Here is an 18,047-nt window from a genome sequence, read left to right as displayed (position 1 = left end):
TTTATTTTATCCCTGTCCAAATGTATCCAAAATAATCAAATTTAAATCTAGAAGTTAAGTTCATGTACTTAATTAGATAAAAACAAAATTATTGATTTTACTAAAAAAATAAACTTATATATTGATTTAAATCGAAACAATATATTTAAATATTTAATTAAACAAAATAAATAAATATCAAATTAAATTTCGAAAGGTATATTTACCCAATATTTTCTCCTTATATAAGTAGGTTCTTTTTGCTTTTATTGTTGGGCCACGTTCTAAAGTCCACGTAAACGCATCGCTTAGGTTTATTCTGTCCGTCTTCGGTAAGATCGGTCTAATAGGTTAGACAAGTCAAAAATTGACTGGTTAAGTTATCTGAAATCTACGATAAATATTATAATGTAGAAAAAATTTGTCATATTTACCTAACGAATTTATTTAAATAATATTTTTATTTAAATTTATCATATTGATATGATAAGTTTTAAAAATATATATATTTTTATTAAATTTTATCATGTTGAAATGATAATTTTTAATAAAAACGTGACGAATTTTAACTCATTACGACAAATATCATAATTTTTTAAATAATTTATGTGATATTGTATTGGGCTAAATAAAAAGCCAGCTTACTTGTATGACCCAATTTTGGTCTTCTTTCCCGTTTGAGGATTATTTTCTCAGAAGGAAGTAATGGCCCTAAAAAATATCTCTGAATAATCTCTTCCCATTTTAGTCACTCGTTTTTCTTGCTGAATTCCAGGCTGAGCCTTCGTCTTCCTTGAGACGAAATACAACTCAAAAAGCATACATAATTCAAGGGGAAACAAAAAAAAAACCATGTCTTGCTCTTCATGTTTCAAATGCAACCCTTGGTCTCACCTTCCTCCTCTCCTTTTCTTCCAAAAATCCACTCTTTTCTCCTCTATTTCCTTCTCATCCACTAAACAAAACCAAACCCAATTCCCTCTCTCCCACGACTTCACCCCCACTCAGCTCCTCCACACCATCCGCCGTCAAAACGACGACGACTCGGCTCTTCGCCTGTTCGATTGGGCCTCAAAGCAGCCCAACTTTACCCCAACCTTATCCATATACGAGGAACTCCTCACCAAGCTCGGCAAAAAAGGCTCCTTCGATTCCATCAAGCTCGTTTTACAACAAGCAAAGCAGTCTGGGTGTGAACTTCGTCGTGGTACTTTCTTAATTCTCATCCAAAGTTATTCTGAGTTTGGTTTGTACGATGATGTTCTTGAAGTTGTTGAGATTATGGAGGGTGAGTTCGGCTTAAAACCCGACACCCATTTTTATAATTTCCTTTTGAATATTCTGGTTGATGGGAACAAGTTGAAGTTAGTAGAAACTGCTCATAATGAAATGATTAGTAGGGGGACTAAGCCTGATGTTTCCACTTTTAACATTTTGATTAAGGCTTTGTGTAATGCGCATCAAATTAGGCCTGCTATTTTGATGATGGAAGAGATGTCTGATTATGGTTTAGCCCCTGATGAGAAAACGTTTACCACGATTATTCAAGGGTTTATTGATGACGGTAACATGGATGGTGCATTGAGGGTTAGAGAACAAATGGTGGTTGCTGGTTGTCCGGTTACTAATGTGACCGTGAATCTCTTGGTACATGGGTTTTGTAAGGAAGGTAGGGTGGAGGAAGCCTTGGATTTTATACAAGAGATGACGGCGAATGACGGGTTTTACCCGGATCAGTTCACGTTCAATACGTTGGTGAATGGTTTATGTAAGGCAGGTTATGTTAAACATGCTTTGGAGATCATGGATGTGATGCTTCGTGAAGGGTTTGATCCAGATGTATTTACTTACAACTCTTTGATTTCGGGATTGTGTAAAATTGGTGAGATCAAGGAGGCAGTTGAGATTTTAGACCAAATGGTTTCGAGGGATTGTTCGCCTAACACTGTTACATATAATACTTTAATTAGCACCTTGTGTAAGGAGAACCAAATTGAAGAGGCCACCGAGCTTGCTCGTGTATTTACGAGTAAGGGGATTTTACCTGATGTTTGCACGTTTAATTCTTTGATTCAAGGTCTGTGCTTGACAAGAAATCATAGTATTGCTGTGGAATTGTTTGAGGAGATGAAAAATAAAGGGTGCCAACCTGATGAATTTACCTACAACATGTTGATTGATAGCTTTTGTTGCAGAGGGAATCTAGAAGAAGCTTTACGCCTGCTGAAAGAAATGGAATCGAGTGGCTGTGCTCGGAATGTTATTACTTACAATACACTGATCGATGGGTTTTGCAAAAACAAGAGGGTCCGAGAAGCAGAGGAAATCTTTGATGAGATGGAAATTCAAGGGGTTTCAAGAAATTCCGTGACATATAACACCCTCATTGACGGTCTTTGCAAAAACAAGAGGGTAGAAGATGCTGCTCAGCTTATGGACCAAATGCTAATGGAAGGCTTGAAGCCTGATAAATTCACATACAATTCTTTGCTTACATACTTTTGCAGGTCTGGTGATATTAAAAAGGCGGCGGACATTGTTCAAACCATGACTTCAAACGGGTGTGAACCGGACATTGTCACATACGGAACCCTGATTGGGGGCCTTTGTAAGGCAGGTAGAGTCGAGGTTGCAAGTAGACTACTTAGAACGATTCAGATGAAAGGGATGGTTTTAACTCCACATGCTTATAACCCTGTTATTCAAGCACTGTTTAGAAGAAAGAGAGGTAATGAAGCTATGAGGCTTTACAGAGAGATGTTGGAGAAGGGTGACTCTCCTGATGCCGTCACATACAAGATAGTATTTCATGGCCTTTGCAGTGGTGGAGGACCGGTTGGAGAAGCTGTTGATTTCGTAGTTGAGATGATCGAGAAAGGATTTATACCCGAGTTCTCATCATTCTATATGCTGGCTGAAGGACTTTGTGCATTATCTATGGAGGATACCTTAATTAAGCTGGTTAATATGGTGATCGAGAAAGCCAACTGTTCAGACAGTGAGGTTTCCATGATAAGAGGTTTTCTTAGAATCCGTAAATTTCAAGATGCGTTAGCTACCCTCGGAAACATCCTGGACAACAGAAAGCAGAAGAAATCTTACTGGTCAAGATGAAGCTAGATACTGCTCTCTCAGCAAAACATTGCAAAGAAGAAGCTTCATCGTTCATTGTATGAAGTTGACGTTCAATGTTCATTTAGGGTTCGTAAGTTCCTATCCTGTTGTTAATGGAACATGAAATTATTCACAATTTTGATGGAAGATGAAATGCTTGGACTCTGAATTTAAGAAAATCATTCTACCGTTTTTTGTTCTTTTTCAATGTAGAGCATGAAATTGTCTTCAACCTTCCATGATTTCAGGTAGTGATTCATTATAGTATTCAACCAGCTTGTATCTTTTATCTGCAGATACAGTAATATTTATCATTTCTTCTTGAACTTGATTTATAAAGCAATGTTTAGGATATCTACAAAAACAAATACATAAACCATGATCAATCATTCTTCTATAGAACATGTATAGCTATGAATAATATCTACTGATAATCCAAAACCCAACACCTCTTTGTTAGATTTTAATCTTGTTACTATAGTCTCGCCCAATTCCTTCATTAAACTATTTTTATATGTGCTCTACTCTTCGAGCTTCAAGTTGTGGCTCTCACATTTAGACCTTTCACTCTATTGGATTCTATTATTATGATTTTAAATCGGGTAACCTTAAAAAAATCAACTCGAGAATGTTAGAAGTCATATTGGCAATCGAATTGATGGGCACTTGATAAGAGGTGGCGACACTTGTTGCTGATGTTTCGGAAAGTGAAACTTATAAAAACTGAACAAGGGATGTTCATATTTTGAGCTGTGCCTTCTTGTTGGTCTTCCTTGCTGAAGGAGCTGCACAGAATTCGGGGACTACTGTTAATGCTGTGAGTTTCTTCTACTGCTTTCCGTTCTTATTCATCGACTGTAAATTTTCATCCAGCTGTTTGGTTAACGAGACAATTGACTGCTATTTGAAACTCCTAGAAATTTTTTTAAGATTTTATGGTTTTGCAGAATCATTAAATTGAGAAGTTTAATCTTTTCTTTGGGTTTCAGCAAGGGAACTTGGGAATGATGACGCTTAGGATACTATATGTGTCTTTTGCGATTTTCTCTTTGTTTGCATCATTGGTGGTTCGAGTAATGGGGTCTAAGAATGCTCTGGTTCTGGGAACTACTGGTTATTTGCTGTTCGTAGTTGCAAATTTGAAGCCTTCATGCTAATCACTTGGTGGATCTTTAAAGTTAGCAGAAACAGAAGGAAACTTGTTTTTTCAGGTTTTGAACGGTAATGTAGAGATGAAGTACTGACATTTTGTTAATTTTATTTTTGGTAATACTGGATAAATATCATGTTCTTAACTAGGGATATGTTTGCAATTTCAATGCTGAGTACACCAAGGATGTTGTAAACCCAGCTCGTGGTGAACTCGATGTGGGTGGTGAAATGGCAGTTTATGGGGCTTTTGATGCAATTGTAAGTACTTGACATTATCTCTTTATGGACTATATGCAATTGGATGATTAATTATCTGGTCTGATCTTGTTAATATAACTTCATTATTCAGTGTTCACTAATGGCTGATCGACTCACATCTGGCCCGAGATCAATTCATAGTTTGTGGGGTATCTTTTTTCAGGCAGTGATACTCATCTCATCTGGCTTTCGCTAAATTACAGGTAGAACAATGCAGTCATATAATGCTTTCTACATTTAACTTCGACCCATATTCACTCTGTATCCTACTTACTGCTGGTTATATCGCATGACACTGGTGGGGTGCTCGGCATAATATACCCACTTATCATGGCAGCTTTACTGGGTATCGGTGATGCGTATTGAATATGCAGCTCAGTGCTTGGCTTGCTCTACTGCTCTGTTTATACGACATGCAGTTTAAATTTTTCATTACCTTGATTGGTTTTCTTTGATGCAACTCACCTGTTAGGCCAGAAGTGCAGTTATGGACTTCTAAACCGTAATCACATATGTATATATCAGCCATCTAAGGTAGATTCAACGCCTTATTCTATAAACGAAAAGTAATAACATCTTGCAAGAACTCTGTAACAGTGCAACTCTTTCAACTTTCTATTAAGTAACCAAAGAACAATGCAACTCTTTCAACTTTCTAGTAAGTAACCAAAGAACACGACCGTAGGCATCTATCTTTATGTAATTGGTACTGATTTTCATTTTGAAACTGAATTAATCAGTTTGTGGCTGAAATCCCATAATTCCCTTGCCAAAGCCTCGTCTCTAGCATATGAACTTGGTGTCATCTCATTGCAGTCTATAAAGTATTTCCCGGTGACTCCCTTCAGCCGCGGGTGAAGGGCCACGTAGCATGTCGTAGCTGCACCCTGAACACGGTTTTGAAAGGTTAATTTCGATCTTATACTCGTGAATAAAAAAAATTGGGTTTTACCTGTGGGACATTCTTCCATAGGAAGAAACTGAAGAACTTGAAAAACCCTGCAACAAAAACATGCAGATTAGGAAATAAAGGGTGAAAAGGAAAACAGGGTTTACGAACGGAATTTGTAATGTGAAAATCATTATTCATTAGAATGGCAGTGTGCTTAAACAGAGGCGTCATTATCAATCCTGGATGAACCGAATTTACTGTGATGTTCACACCTTCCTCCTACACGTCATTTAAAAGCCAAAACAATGTTACAACTACTTTTGTAGGCAAATTTCTCGAAACCTTTTAGCCCGTGTTCGAAGTTGGCATTAAAACGACTTGACTCGACTTGATTACATCCTAGTAATAACTCAAACACGGGAACTATATGATCTAATTTAGGTTAGAACAAATGACAGGTCAGTTACATGAGGCAAAGACTACTTGCCGTACAAGCCAAGGCAAACTGCCTTCGTCCGACTGAATTACCTGCAATCGACGAGAGAGTTCATTGGCATGCAATATATTTGCTAATTTGGACTGTCCATATGCTCTTTTGTCATTGTAACTGAAAAAGTAGATCAGTTATTGATGGAACACGATTTTAGCAGAAAATCTTGTAATAGAACTCAAATCAAGCAATGCGTACCCTTGTTTAGAATTGATCTGATCAAATTGGATCCCATTTTTATAGCAATGGGTGTGGGCTATTGATGATAAGTTCACAATCCTTCCTTGAATACCACTAGCTTTCACTGTGTTCTTCATTTTGTCTAAAAGAAGCTCTGTTAAGAGGAAATGCCCTGAGAAAATATTGCAGCAAAGAAAATGGAAGAGTTACTACTAATTTCTTGGAACTTACCAATATGATTAGTTGCAAACTGAGCTTCTATTCCGTCTTGAGAAAGATGAAAGGGACAGAACATGATCCCAGCATTGTTTCTGAAGACAGACAACGTTGTAAAACTCCTGTTAATTGATTCCTTAAAAAGAATGGTGGTTTAATTTGGGTGTTTAAAATTACATCAAGATATTGAGAGGAATATTAAGAGCCATGAAATTGTCTGCAAATGCTCTGATGGATTTAATGGAGCAAAGATTGAGCTCCAAGACATCAACACGTGCGGTTGCGGTTTCTGCAAGAATGATCTTTTTGGCTTCATTAGCAGCTTTCAAGTTCCTCGCGCCGATGATTACATGAACACCTCGAAGAGCCAATACTCTTGAAGTCTCCAACCCAATTCCACTTGCTCCACCTGCAATTTACCACTTCAAAAGAATCAAAACGTTGCAGAAAAATGGTTACGTTGAAACTCAAAACATTACCATAGTTGTTTATAGGAAGTTGGAAAATCTAGTTTCGTCAGCCGCTGACGGTTCACCTTTTTAGTTTGGGTGAAGAGCTGTGACTAGTGAAATGACAGTCGTTTGATCAACAGTGACGGTGAAAGCTCCGATAAACGAAGAATTCTTTATAGAGGTTTGGGATAACTTTCTCGATATCACAGTAAAAAAACAAAAACCCTAAAACTTATATATATAAACGAAGTGAGAGAGAAAATGCCATAGCCAACCTGTTATTATAGCAATGAGGTTGGTTCCATCGATGCCTTGAGTAACCTCTTCAGCAGTAGAACCTGAACCGAAGCCGCTCGGACCAGGCCAACCTGTTACCAACGAAATGAAACCAGACATTTTCTTGTTTTTTTTTAATCAAAGAAGGAAAGATTTGGTTGCTTTTCTTGGCAATGAAAACAGAGAATAAAAAGGAGCAGATGAAGGAAGGGAATGCGTGGGTAGTTTATGGGTTGGGGGATGTGTAGGTGAAGGACAGTTAATACTCCCAACGAACCATAAACTGTTTGCGTATGGAAAGTTGAATTGAAGTTGGAGCATGCAACATTTCCTTGTCATCCCACTTTGTTATGGGTATTCATAAACACCACTCATGTCAAATGCAGTGTGTACCCAGAATCTTGGATGCCCTTTCTTTTCCCATTTTCTTGCATTGGAACAGGACTTTATTGGCTTATAGATTTAATTGGTAGAGATGTGACGAGCTGTGTATAAAATAAAGTTTGAAGTTTTAACTAACAAAAGGTTGGTTGATGTGGTACCGACCTCAACTCCCATAAGAACATAAAAGCATTAATATAAACCAACTAAAAAGTGGTCAATAGCCGAGATTACGAATAGAGAAAATAGGGTTAGGGTCATTCTTATATTGAGTTTTTATAATATTTGATTAGACTAATCTATTAATAGATCGAACAATTTTGAGAATAACTAACAATCAGTAGGCTTAATGGGATTAGACATTGAATCTCTTATATAAGATTAGGGGTTTGAATATTGATGTTGTGAATGGAGCAACCGAGTTTAAGGGTCATTTCTATAATAGGCCTATGCAATAGTCAATTTGAATTAATTAATGAATAGATTAAACACCATTGTCCAGGGATGGACCACGGGAACAGGTGGGACAGTCGTCTCCTTAAAAGTTTAAAATATTAATTTTTTTAATATACTTTCTACTGAAAATCTATTTTCATCCCCTAAAATTTTATAAATTCATCAATTTCTAAAATTTTAGAATTTATCCCTATAACATAAAATCCTTTTAGTTTGGTTTATTAAAAAAATGTTTATAAGTAGCTATATAAATTTGACCAAAGTCCACCACCCTCACCCTTTTATCATCGTCTTCTTTTCAATTTTCACCCTTTCTTGTTTGTATTTTCTTTGCCTTTGCATGTTTATGTATAGAAGTGGAGCTCATGATGAGTTATAGAGAGATACAAGTCATATTTATAATAGCCATATATTATGGTTCAGTGTGTATTTGACAATATATTGTTAGTGATGTTTTCGATAAATAAATATATCATAATTATACTTAAAAAATTAATTTCGAGACTCAAAAGTATGATTCTCTTATAAAAATTTAAGAGAACGATAATCTCGTCAATTTCTTCGATTTATCTTATCATCATATTCTCTCTCCTTTTTAAGAAAAATTGATTTTAACTTAATTCATGTTACTATTATTATTGAATTTATCTTTTTTCATTAATTAATGTTAACCTATTATCCTTTTAAAAATTAAGGGTTTTATAAGTTTGTATTATGTGATCTGAAATTCATCATCAAATGATCGATGAAAAATAATTCTAAGTTGAATTTAATATAAGGGTAAATTGCCTATTTCGTCTACCACTTATTATTTAGTTTTTGTTTTGGTTATCTAATTATTATTATTATTTTAAATCATACTTAATGTTATATTTTAATTCTATTTTAGTCATCCGTCGTTAAAAATGTAATAATAATGCTGACATGATATCATAAGGTAATATCATGTAAAAATAATTTAAAAAAATAGCACATCAGCATCGTCATTAATTTTTTAATGACGGGTGACCAAAACATAATGATAGGTATTATTTAAAAAAATAATAGTTGAGTGATCAAAATAGAAACAATGTGATAGTTAGATGACAATAGATAATTATTTAAAATTTATTTTACACTCTAATAAATTTTGAGAATTTATTATAGATAAAAAATTGTATTAAATATAAAAAATATTTAATATTAATATTAAAATCAATATCAATATTGAATATTGAATATATTAAATTAATTTTAAATATTTTAATATTGAAATATTTTTCATTATTTTAGTAGTATAAAATAATATTGAATTAAATTAAAAAGAAGAAACAAATAAGGGTTAATTTCATGTTAAGTAAAGAAAATGTAGGGACTAAATTCAATAAAAATAAAACATGAGAGATTTAACATGGAATTTACCCTCAATTAAAATTAGCATAATTTTTTAGAAAAATTGCCACATGGCACATTATAATTGGTCTATGAAGCTTTTTAACGGTTAAAGAAATTTGAGACAACAAGATTAAGTTTGAGAACTTTAGGGCAAAACATCATAAAAGTATTTTAGAGAGTAATTCGGAAAAAAAATACAGTTTAGGTGCAAAACATATAGAAAGTATTTTAGGGAGCAATTCGGTAAAAACAGTATAGTTTAGGGGCAAATCTACATTTAAGCCATAAAAACTTTAAAAGCGTAATTTGAAGAAGAAGAATTGACGAACGCGAGGGGCTCAATCTCCAAAGAATGTTTGAATGGTGTCGCTGGCCTTCTTTTTCCACATCAAATTTTAGCCTCCCATTATTATTTATATTTTTAAAAAATTCTTCTCTTTTTTAGATAATTTTTCCTAAATTTTGTTTTATAGCTGCATTTCTCTGATTTTTTTTTTCCGATATAATTCTTTCTTTTCTCCCATTAACCGAATCCGATTCACGTCGGATTCAAAAATGGCGGCAACGAGACGGTTACGCGACCTCCAATCGCAGCCAGGTAATGGAACTTGCGTCGATTGCAACCAAAAGAATCCCCAATGGGCTTCGGTTTCCTACGGTGTTTTCATGTGCTTAGAGTGCTCCGGGAAACACCGTGGCTTAGGTGTCCACATCTCATTCGTCCGATCCGTTACCATGGATTCATGGTCCGAGATCCAGATCAAGAGAATGGAATCTGGCGGTAACAAGATGCTCAATTCTTTTTTGGCTCAATACGGGATCCCTAAAGAAACCGATATAGTTACCAAATATAACTCCAATGCTGCCAGTGTTTATCGTGATCGTATCCAAGCCCTAGTCGAGGGCCGCCCGTGGAAGGACCCACCCATTGTGAAAGAGGCTCTCAACTGTGATTGTGGTAGTAAAAGGCCGTCGTTGAGCGGTGGTGGTAGCAGGGGCATTAATAATATTAATAATATCAATAACAATAATAAAGGATGGGACAGTTGGGATGATGGCGAATCTTTTGGCTCTTCGAATGATATGAGGAGGAATCAATCGGCGAACGATTTTACAGGAGGGAATAAGAATGGCGGGGAAGCGGGAGGTTGTCCCATGAGATCGAGGTCCACGGAAGATATACACACGAGGAACGAGCTGGAGGCTTTGGCGGCGAACAAGGAGAGCTATTTTTCGAGGAAGATGGCAGAGAATGAATCTAGGCCTGAAGGGCTACCACCTTCCCAAGGAGGGAAATACGTTGGGTTTGGATCCAGTCCTACGCCTACCCAGAGGAAAAATGATCCTCAGGGGGACGTGCTCTCTATTGTATCTCAGGTTAAGATATTATTTCTTCTTCTTCTTCTTCATTTTTTTTATTTATGAAATGGGTGATTTTTCATTTTGTGATGATAGATAATTATTTGTTATTGGTTGAATTTGTTTGTGGTGCAGGGTATTGGGATGTTATCATTAGTAGCAACATCCGCAGCCCAATCTGCTGCTAGTGTTGTCCAATCAGGAACCAAGGAGTTAACCACCAAGGTATTTTTCGGTTAAACTTCAACTTCAGCTCCATAACCGGCTAATCTAAATCTGATATTTTAAAGTCGAGGCGAAAACGATCTTCTAACCCAGTTTATTTCATTCGTAAATATCAAAGTTCAAACACCTAACTTTATTTAGAAGATTTAATGTCTTATTCTACTAGAACAACCTATACAACACTTATTATACAGAGAAAACAGCAAACCCAGCCCTTATACAATATTTATTTATAAGGAATTCTATTGACAGGATTAACTCTACTCAATAACTTTACTCAGAGACAATCCTATCACTCACATCTTATTTTTTCCTTACCACAATGAACAATAGCCTCTTTCTGTAAAGCCTTTTGCTGAAAAATTCGCAAATTCATCTCCCTCCACACATGATAAATATAAGAATTTTATACTATGTTCAAGATAATAGCAAGTAAGGATTTATCCTTAAGGCGATTAACCGTCCACACAAGCTCTTAATTTTAGTCCTTAACATCACACTGCAAATAACAAACCTGAAGAACACCTGATATATAGTTTTAAAGAAAAAGCAACCAAAAAGGATATGATCTCTAGACTCAGGCTAACTTCCAGAGAACACATCCTACGTCAACACCAACATCAAAAGAAAGCAACATGTCCTTAGTAGAAATTGTACCAAGTTGTACCAGTACACCATACCAAGTTGTACCAGTACACCTTGTCCCTCCTATGCCGGACAACATCCCAAACCTTAGCAAGAGTGGATTTAGGGTAAGAGAAATCCAAGTGCACCATAACGGCCCTCTGCTTTAACAACCTTCTCCAAATCCATTGCTCGTTGCTTTCACGCTCACCTGCCAAAAGTTGAACCCTTAAGCAACCCTCAGTTCTCTACTTATTTGTGCCCTTTTAAATGTTCAAAAACGTGTTGCTGTTTTTGTGGCATTTCATTTGGCTAAGTTGTTGATGCTATAGTTATAACATGATATATTTTCTTTCCTTGTAATGTTGTTTGTAAGTATATGGTATTGAAATTACATTCATCGGGCATGTAGAGGCGAATGCACACGACATTCAGGGTAGACAAGTATTCATTTGTGCCCTGAAATTTTATTTATGTTCATCTCGCATATAAAATTTTTGTATTGTTAATATATACATGCCCGTCTTAAAAAATATTTATAGATCCACAACCAGGAACATGATGCATCATTTTGTTCAGGTTAAGGAGGGTGGCTATGATACCAAGGTTAATGAAACTGTTAGTGTTGTCACAGCAAAGACAACAGAGATTGGGCAGAGAACATGGGGGATCATGAGAGGAGTCATGGCCTTAGCTACACAAAAGGTCGAGGAGTACGCGAAAGATGGCATGAACTGGAACAACGATAATTGGCAGCAAAACGAAATCGAGAAGAACAGATCCGATGGTGACATTAACCGGGGGAACAAAGGATGGGATTCTACTTCTGGAGGACAATCCTCCTCCGGTGGGAATCATAACTCTCATAGCTCAAGTTCTTGGGATGATTGGGAGACGAATGACAAAAGGATGGACCAAGGTACAACAGAGGTGACCGCCATAGATGGTTGGGCTGGCTGGGACAATGCCAAGGATGGTGGATTTGATCATTTCCACGATGGTGTTCCTAATAAAAGGGTTGTTGCTCGCAATGAAAAATCAGATGCTACCTGGTCAGGTGGAGGCTTTCATTAAGGTTAATTTTCTTCTACATTTCCATACTAATTAGTATTAGATTACTAGTAGTTTCTATTTTTGTGATCTTATTTATGTTTTGCAATGCATAAATGAAATTCTATGATACATGGCCAGGTTGAACTCGAACAGTTATCTGAATTACCAACAAAGGCTAACAAGTAGTGCCGCTGAGAAAATCGTTGGTGAATGGCTTCTGGTGAAGTTAGTACATCTTTAGCAAACTCTTTTTTCCTTTTTATCTTTCAAAATGTTTTACTAATGTAATTTCCACGTCTGAAAGTAGTTTTATATTTTGTAGAGAAAGGGCAAATTGCCCAAAATTGGAAAGAGGATTGGTTGTAATGAAAAACAGTAATTGTGAAATGAAACTTCAAAATTGCTTTGAATCTTTTACCAACTATATATATTTTTATTTTTCATATTTTTTTACTATATTTAATTTATAACTAATTTAAAATGATTGGGATGCATTTGGTTTTTTATAGGACCATATGTATCCGCCCATGACTTCACAATCAACCGGTCCACCAGTAAACAAAATAACCACTCTCTATGATAATATCATGGTGGATGGTAGGAAATAAGATTACAGTGAATCACTACGTCAGCATTATGAATTTATATTATTATCTTGACAAAAATCTGATAAATATTATGAAATAAACGCCCCTAACTTTACAATCAACTGATTCACAATCAGGAGAGACCATTTGAACAATTATTTTTTAAAAGTTTTAAATTATCATTTATATCTTTTTAACCTAAAATCTTATAAATATCCATGATTATAACAATCAACATTCAATTATGTTTTTTTAAATTTAAAGATCACGTAGTAAATGAAAAATATTAAAGGTTACAATATTTTAATTATTTATATAAAAATAATATTATAATTATTAATTTATATCATTATCTTGATAAAAATAAAAAAAAATCTGAAGGGGGAATTGCCAAATCTAATGAGATTTTCACATGAAATTTTGAGGTTAAATTTATTGAAGATAAAAGTTGCCAGGACATTTTAATAGTAAAAAATGAACATGAACGTAACCATATTATGATAAAATAAAGGGTAAATTACACAAGTGATTACTCAATTATGGTCAAAAATCATTTTTACTAATATTTTAATTTGATCAAACAGATCATTCAACTATTTAAATGCTTCAATCAAGTCACCTATCATTAACCGTTAATAGAAGAGGTGACATAGCAATTAAAACATTTTGGTATAATTACACAATTGATCCATGTTACTTACATATTCTTTCAATTTGGACCTATTTTAAAAATTAAAGGCTAAACTATACAATTGACCACTTAATTATTTAGCCCTTTTACTTTTGCCACCGATCTTTCAATTTTGTCAATTACACCACCTAACTATTTAATCTGTTCAATCAGTACACTATACGTTAATATTTGACGGAAATGTTATTGTGGCAGTTAAAAGAACTGATATATTTATACATTTAGGGTGTGTTTGGTTGGGGGAATGTGAGATTCCCATGGGAATGGAATCCACATTCCCCGTTTGGTTGGCTGGGAATGTCATTCCCAGTAATCTTACATTACCAATAGTGGATTTTTTGGAGTATATTACCGGGAATGTCATTACCTCCCTTTCCTTATGTATTGTTGGATTACCGACGTTTTGGACTAAAATGCCCTTAAAAAATTCTTTCAAAAATATCCTTATTCTGTCATTGAATAATAAAAATTCTACGAAGGTTAAATTACAAATTTATCCTTAAACTATTTTAGATTTACAAAAAAAAAATCTATAATTAAAATTTTATATGAAGTTCAGGGGTTAAAATCAAATTTTACCCTTTCATTAAAACCTTTTTATATTTTCAATTTTGTAAAAAAATAATATATATAAATATTTTCGAACTTGTTAAAAAACAAATATATAATAAAGACAATTTGGTTAAATATACATTCCAATAAACTTTTCATCCTTTAACCAAACACGATAATCTTACATTCCTGCTAAATCAACCAAACACAAAATAAAACATTCTCAGTAATCCTATTCCCTGACAATCTTACATTCCGTGAACCAAACGCACCCTTAGTCCTTAATATTTATACTCAATTTGCTCCTAATTTAAATTTAATTTAATGAATTAACCATTCAATCAGGATCTGGCAAGTGTCAGCATAGGATCATGACACTTGTCATTAGTGACACGTGTCAATACATGATTGGAGGATTTTATTTATTTTAATTTTAATTAAATATTTTTTCTATCCAATCTGAAGGTAACATGTATCACCACCCGATTGGATATAAAGTAAAGGAACATGAAATTGCACTAAAGGGGAATCAAACCAGTGTACATAAGGGAAATGGAGAGTGCCCCAACCAACCACTGAACCAAAGGTATCAATGGTTTAAAACTTACAACAAATTTTATTTATTCTTTAAAAGCTTGTTAATGGTAAAAAAAAGTAAAAATAAAAAGAAATTAGAATTAGAACCTAGACAAATTTTAAAATAAAATATTTTAATAAATTGTTAATTATAAAAATAATAATTTAAAAGCTTTAAATCGAAATTGTAAAAAAAATAAAAGATAAATTTAAAAGTTGCTAAGGTCATACATTGAGAATATAAAATTTATTTTAATAACAAATATGATGACGTTAAAATTATGATTATTTTAATATAATAGAATTAAAATCATAATTATAAAAATCATGATTATTTTAATATAATGGCATTAAAATACCGATTATTTTAATATAATAACGTTAAATTTTTTTAAAATTTTAGAAGTGATGTTAACATTAATTAAAAAAACTCGCTATTAAATATTAAAATTAATTAAAATACCTTATATCATGTATCACATCTTGATTGAAAATTTAATTCTTTGAATTAAATTCAAATTGTCAATGATGTAATTGACAAAACTAAAAAACTGATGACAAAAATAAAAAATAAATAAATAATTAAGTGATCAATAATATAGTTTATTATAAAATTAAAATAAAAATATTCGATATTATATATTTTGATTTCAATGACGAAAAACAAAAAAAATTAAACAAAATAACCAATCTCATAGTTTACCCACATTTTAAACATTATATTATTGAGAAAATAATCTCAGTGACCGAAAATGTCTTATAATATACGATTTTAATCAACTTTTTTTGGATTTGCGAAAATGATCAACAAATTCGCAACGCGAACTCCTATTTCGCAACCCAGTTTCCAAATTCGCAATACGATTATGTAAATCGCATTGCGATTTTCCAAATTCACAACGCGAATTTGTAAATTGTAACACAGAAGTCAAATTCGCAACACATAAGTCAAATTCGTAACACATAAGTCAAATTCGCAACACAGAAGTTAAATTCGCAACACTGGATTTCAAATTCGCAACTGAATTTCAAATTCGCAACTCGATTTTCAAATTCGCAACACGAATTTAATTTCGCAACAGGTTTTAGTTTCGCAACACAAATGTTTTGGGTATATAACTACGCAGCAGCAGCAACTCATAACCTAAATCCCTAAATTGCAACTCATTTTATCTCCATCTATCACTCTCTCCGGTGACATCCGTTCCTATATCCAACGACATCCTTCCCCATCTCTAATTTTTTTTTACATAATTTTATTTCTATACAATTTTTCAATGATTTCTCTCCCAAATTATCAACTATTAACTTAATAAAGATATGTTTTTCTCTAAGTTAGTGTTGATATCTAGTTTATAGCTCGTTTGTTTAGTAAATTAATTTACAATTTGTAGAATGAAATCATCTAATGCTGATCATGTTTGGATAGATTTGTGTTTTGGAAGGTCATGGGAGAATGTTCATGGTGTTTTACAATATGTGCATTTACCCATGAATCTTCAACTAAAATTGTCATTAAAAAAATTAACTTATGAAGCTCTAATGTTACGTGTTACAAAAAAATTGAATTTAGAGCCTCTAAGTGGATTTAGGCTATCTTATCAGAAAAAAAGGTAAAGTTTATTTGTTAACCGACAATGAAGATGTTGAACGATTCATTGCTTACATTAGTGTTTCGCAAGATGATGTTACATTGTATGTTGTTGAACCTAGAAGTAGTGAAGTTGGGTTAGTAGCGTGTAGTAATCAACTCAGTTCTTCAACCCCAGTTTATAGTGCTCACAATGTACAACGTTGTTATCAACCTCAAAATTTAATGGTTCCACCACAATTTCATCACCAAGAAAATTTTGTTTCACCATATTTCCAATACCAAACACAATCTCAAAACCCACAACCTTTTCCTAATCCAAATCCCAATCAACTTTCAGCACAAAATTCATGTTTTCGTATTGACCAGTTAGACGATTATGAGCCAACAGAAAAAATTATGAGTACTAGTCAGTATTCGAAATTTGATCTTGGTCAATACCCGGACTTTGATCTTGGTCAATACTCGGATTTTGATTATGTTTCAGAAGAAGAAATAGACCCTGCGTGTAATGATTTTGATATTGGTCAATACCCGAATTTTGATGATGAAACAGCCGTTGCCGAGGAAGATGTTGTTGATGATAATGAGGAAGAAGTTACGAATGTGAATGAACATGTTGAACATCCATTCTGTAATTCATATAACCCTGAAGAAAAAAAAGAAGAAGAAGAAGAAGTCCCCGAAGAAAAGAAAAAAAAGAAGTATAACTGGAATATGCCAGAATTACTTCAGATACCAGAAGAAGAGTTGGTAAAGATAGCAGTTGATTGTTATACAAAAGTTATTAGTATCAAGAAAGATGATTGTTTTGATACAAAGGAAGACTTGAAGATAATTTTGTATACGAAATGCGTGGAAGATGGCTATCAACTAAAAGTTAACAAATCAAGCAAAGATCGTTTCGAAACAAAGTGTATGATTGACAAAAACTATACGTGGCGTATGATTACAAAGAGGATAAAAGATTGCGAAATGTTTCAAGTTAGGACTTTTATTGATAAATATACATGTTCAAGAACCCAAGTTTTTCCTTACCATAGACAGGCAAACAAAAAGGTGTTGGGTGGTTTTCTGGCTGAGTTAATGTTTATGAATGGCAGAGTATATCGGGGACATGAAATTATGACTGACATGAATGCTCGGTTCAAGATTAGTATCTCATATTCTCAAGCTTGGAGAGCCAAATATTATGCCTTGGAATTGTTGAGGGGGTCTCCAGAAGCATCGTTTTCCCAAATGTCGGCTTATTGTCACAATTTAAAGCTGAAAAATCCTGGGTCGGTAACTCATATCAAAACAGTTAGAGATGGACGCATTGAGTTGTTGTTTATCGCCATTGGTGCTGCGATTAGTAAATCAATATAATTTTGTTGACTCATTTTTGTTAGTTACATGCATTTCACATTTAAATGATTATATTTCTTGTGTATATTATTTTGTAGATTCGTTCGTTTATTACTTGCATGCGCCCAGTTATTATAGTTGACGGAGCACATTTGAAATGTCGATACCTTGGAGTAAACTTATTAGCAGTAGCCATGGATGCTAACAATGGGATACTGTCGA

The 18,047-nt window shown here is 34.0% G+C and overlaps 3 protein-coding genes and 1 pseudogene across 3 annotated transcripts; 3 read left to right on the top strand and 1 right to left on the bottom strand.

The window, feature by feature from the left end:
* The first annotated feature begins 740 nt into the window (after positions 1-740).
* LOC120142396 (pentatricopeptide repeat-containing protein At3g53700, chloroplastic-like) lies at positions 741-3,297 on the top strand. The gene has a single exon (XM_039157101.1). The coding sequence runs from the start codon at positions 832-834 to the stop codon at positions 3,091-3,093; it is 2,262 nt and encodes a 753-aa protein (XP_039013032.1). The 5' UTR covers positions 741-831; the 3' UTR covers positions 3,094-3,297.
* Positions 3,298-3,471: 174 nt separating this feature from the next.
* LOC120142343 lies at positions 3,472-4,250 on the top strand (annotated as a pseudogene).
* Positions 4,251-5,215: 965 nt separating this feature from the next.
* Positions 5,216-7,174, bottom strand: LOC120142398 (short-chain dehydrogenase TIC 32 B, chloroplastic-like). Its single transcript, XM_039157104.1, has 7 exons — positions 7,009-7,174; positions 6,459-6,690; positions 6,297-6,376; positions 6,084-6,237; positions 5,924-6,002; positions 5,456-5,674; positions 5,216-5,390 (listed from the first exon to the last, which is right to left on the bottom strand). Exons 1-7 carry the CDS (start codon positions 7,127-7,129, stop codon positions 5,220-5,222), a joined length of 1,056 nt encoding a protein of 351 aa, XP_039013035.1. The 5' UTR covers positions 7,130-7,174; the 3' UTR covers positions 5,216-5,219.
* A 2,601-nt stretch (positions 7,175-9,775) lies between these two features.
* On the top strand, positions 9,776-12,686 carry LOC120142420 (probable ADP-ribosylation factor GTPase-activating protein AGD6). Its single transcript, XM_039157127.1, has 4 exons — positions 9,776-10,597; positions 10,715-10,804; positions 12,008-12,503; positions 12,620-12,686. Exons 1-3 carry the CDS (start codon positions 9,776-9,778, stop codon positions 12,500-12,502), a joined length of 1,407 nt encoding a protein of 468 aa, XP_039013058.1. The 3' UTR covers position 12,503; positions 12,620-12,686.
* The last annotated feature ends 5,361 nt before the right edge of the window (positions 12,687-18,047 follow it).

Source organism: Hibiscus syriacus, unplaced genomic scaffold (assembly GCF_006381635.1).
Source record: "Hibiscus syriacus cultivar Baekdansim isolate YM2019G1 unplaced genomic scaffold, ASM638163v2 tig00110828_pilon, whole genome shotgun sequence".
Taxonomy (NCBI): Eukaryota; Viridiplantae; Streptophyta; class Magnoliopsida; order Malvales; family Malvaceae; genus Hibiscus; species Hibiscus syriacus.
Note: the sequence above shows the minus strand (reverse complement) of the source record. Positions and strands in the feature narration are given on the sequence as shown.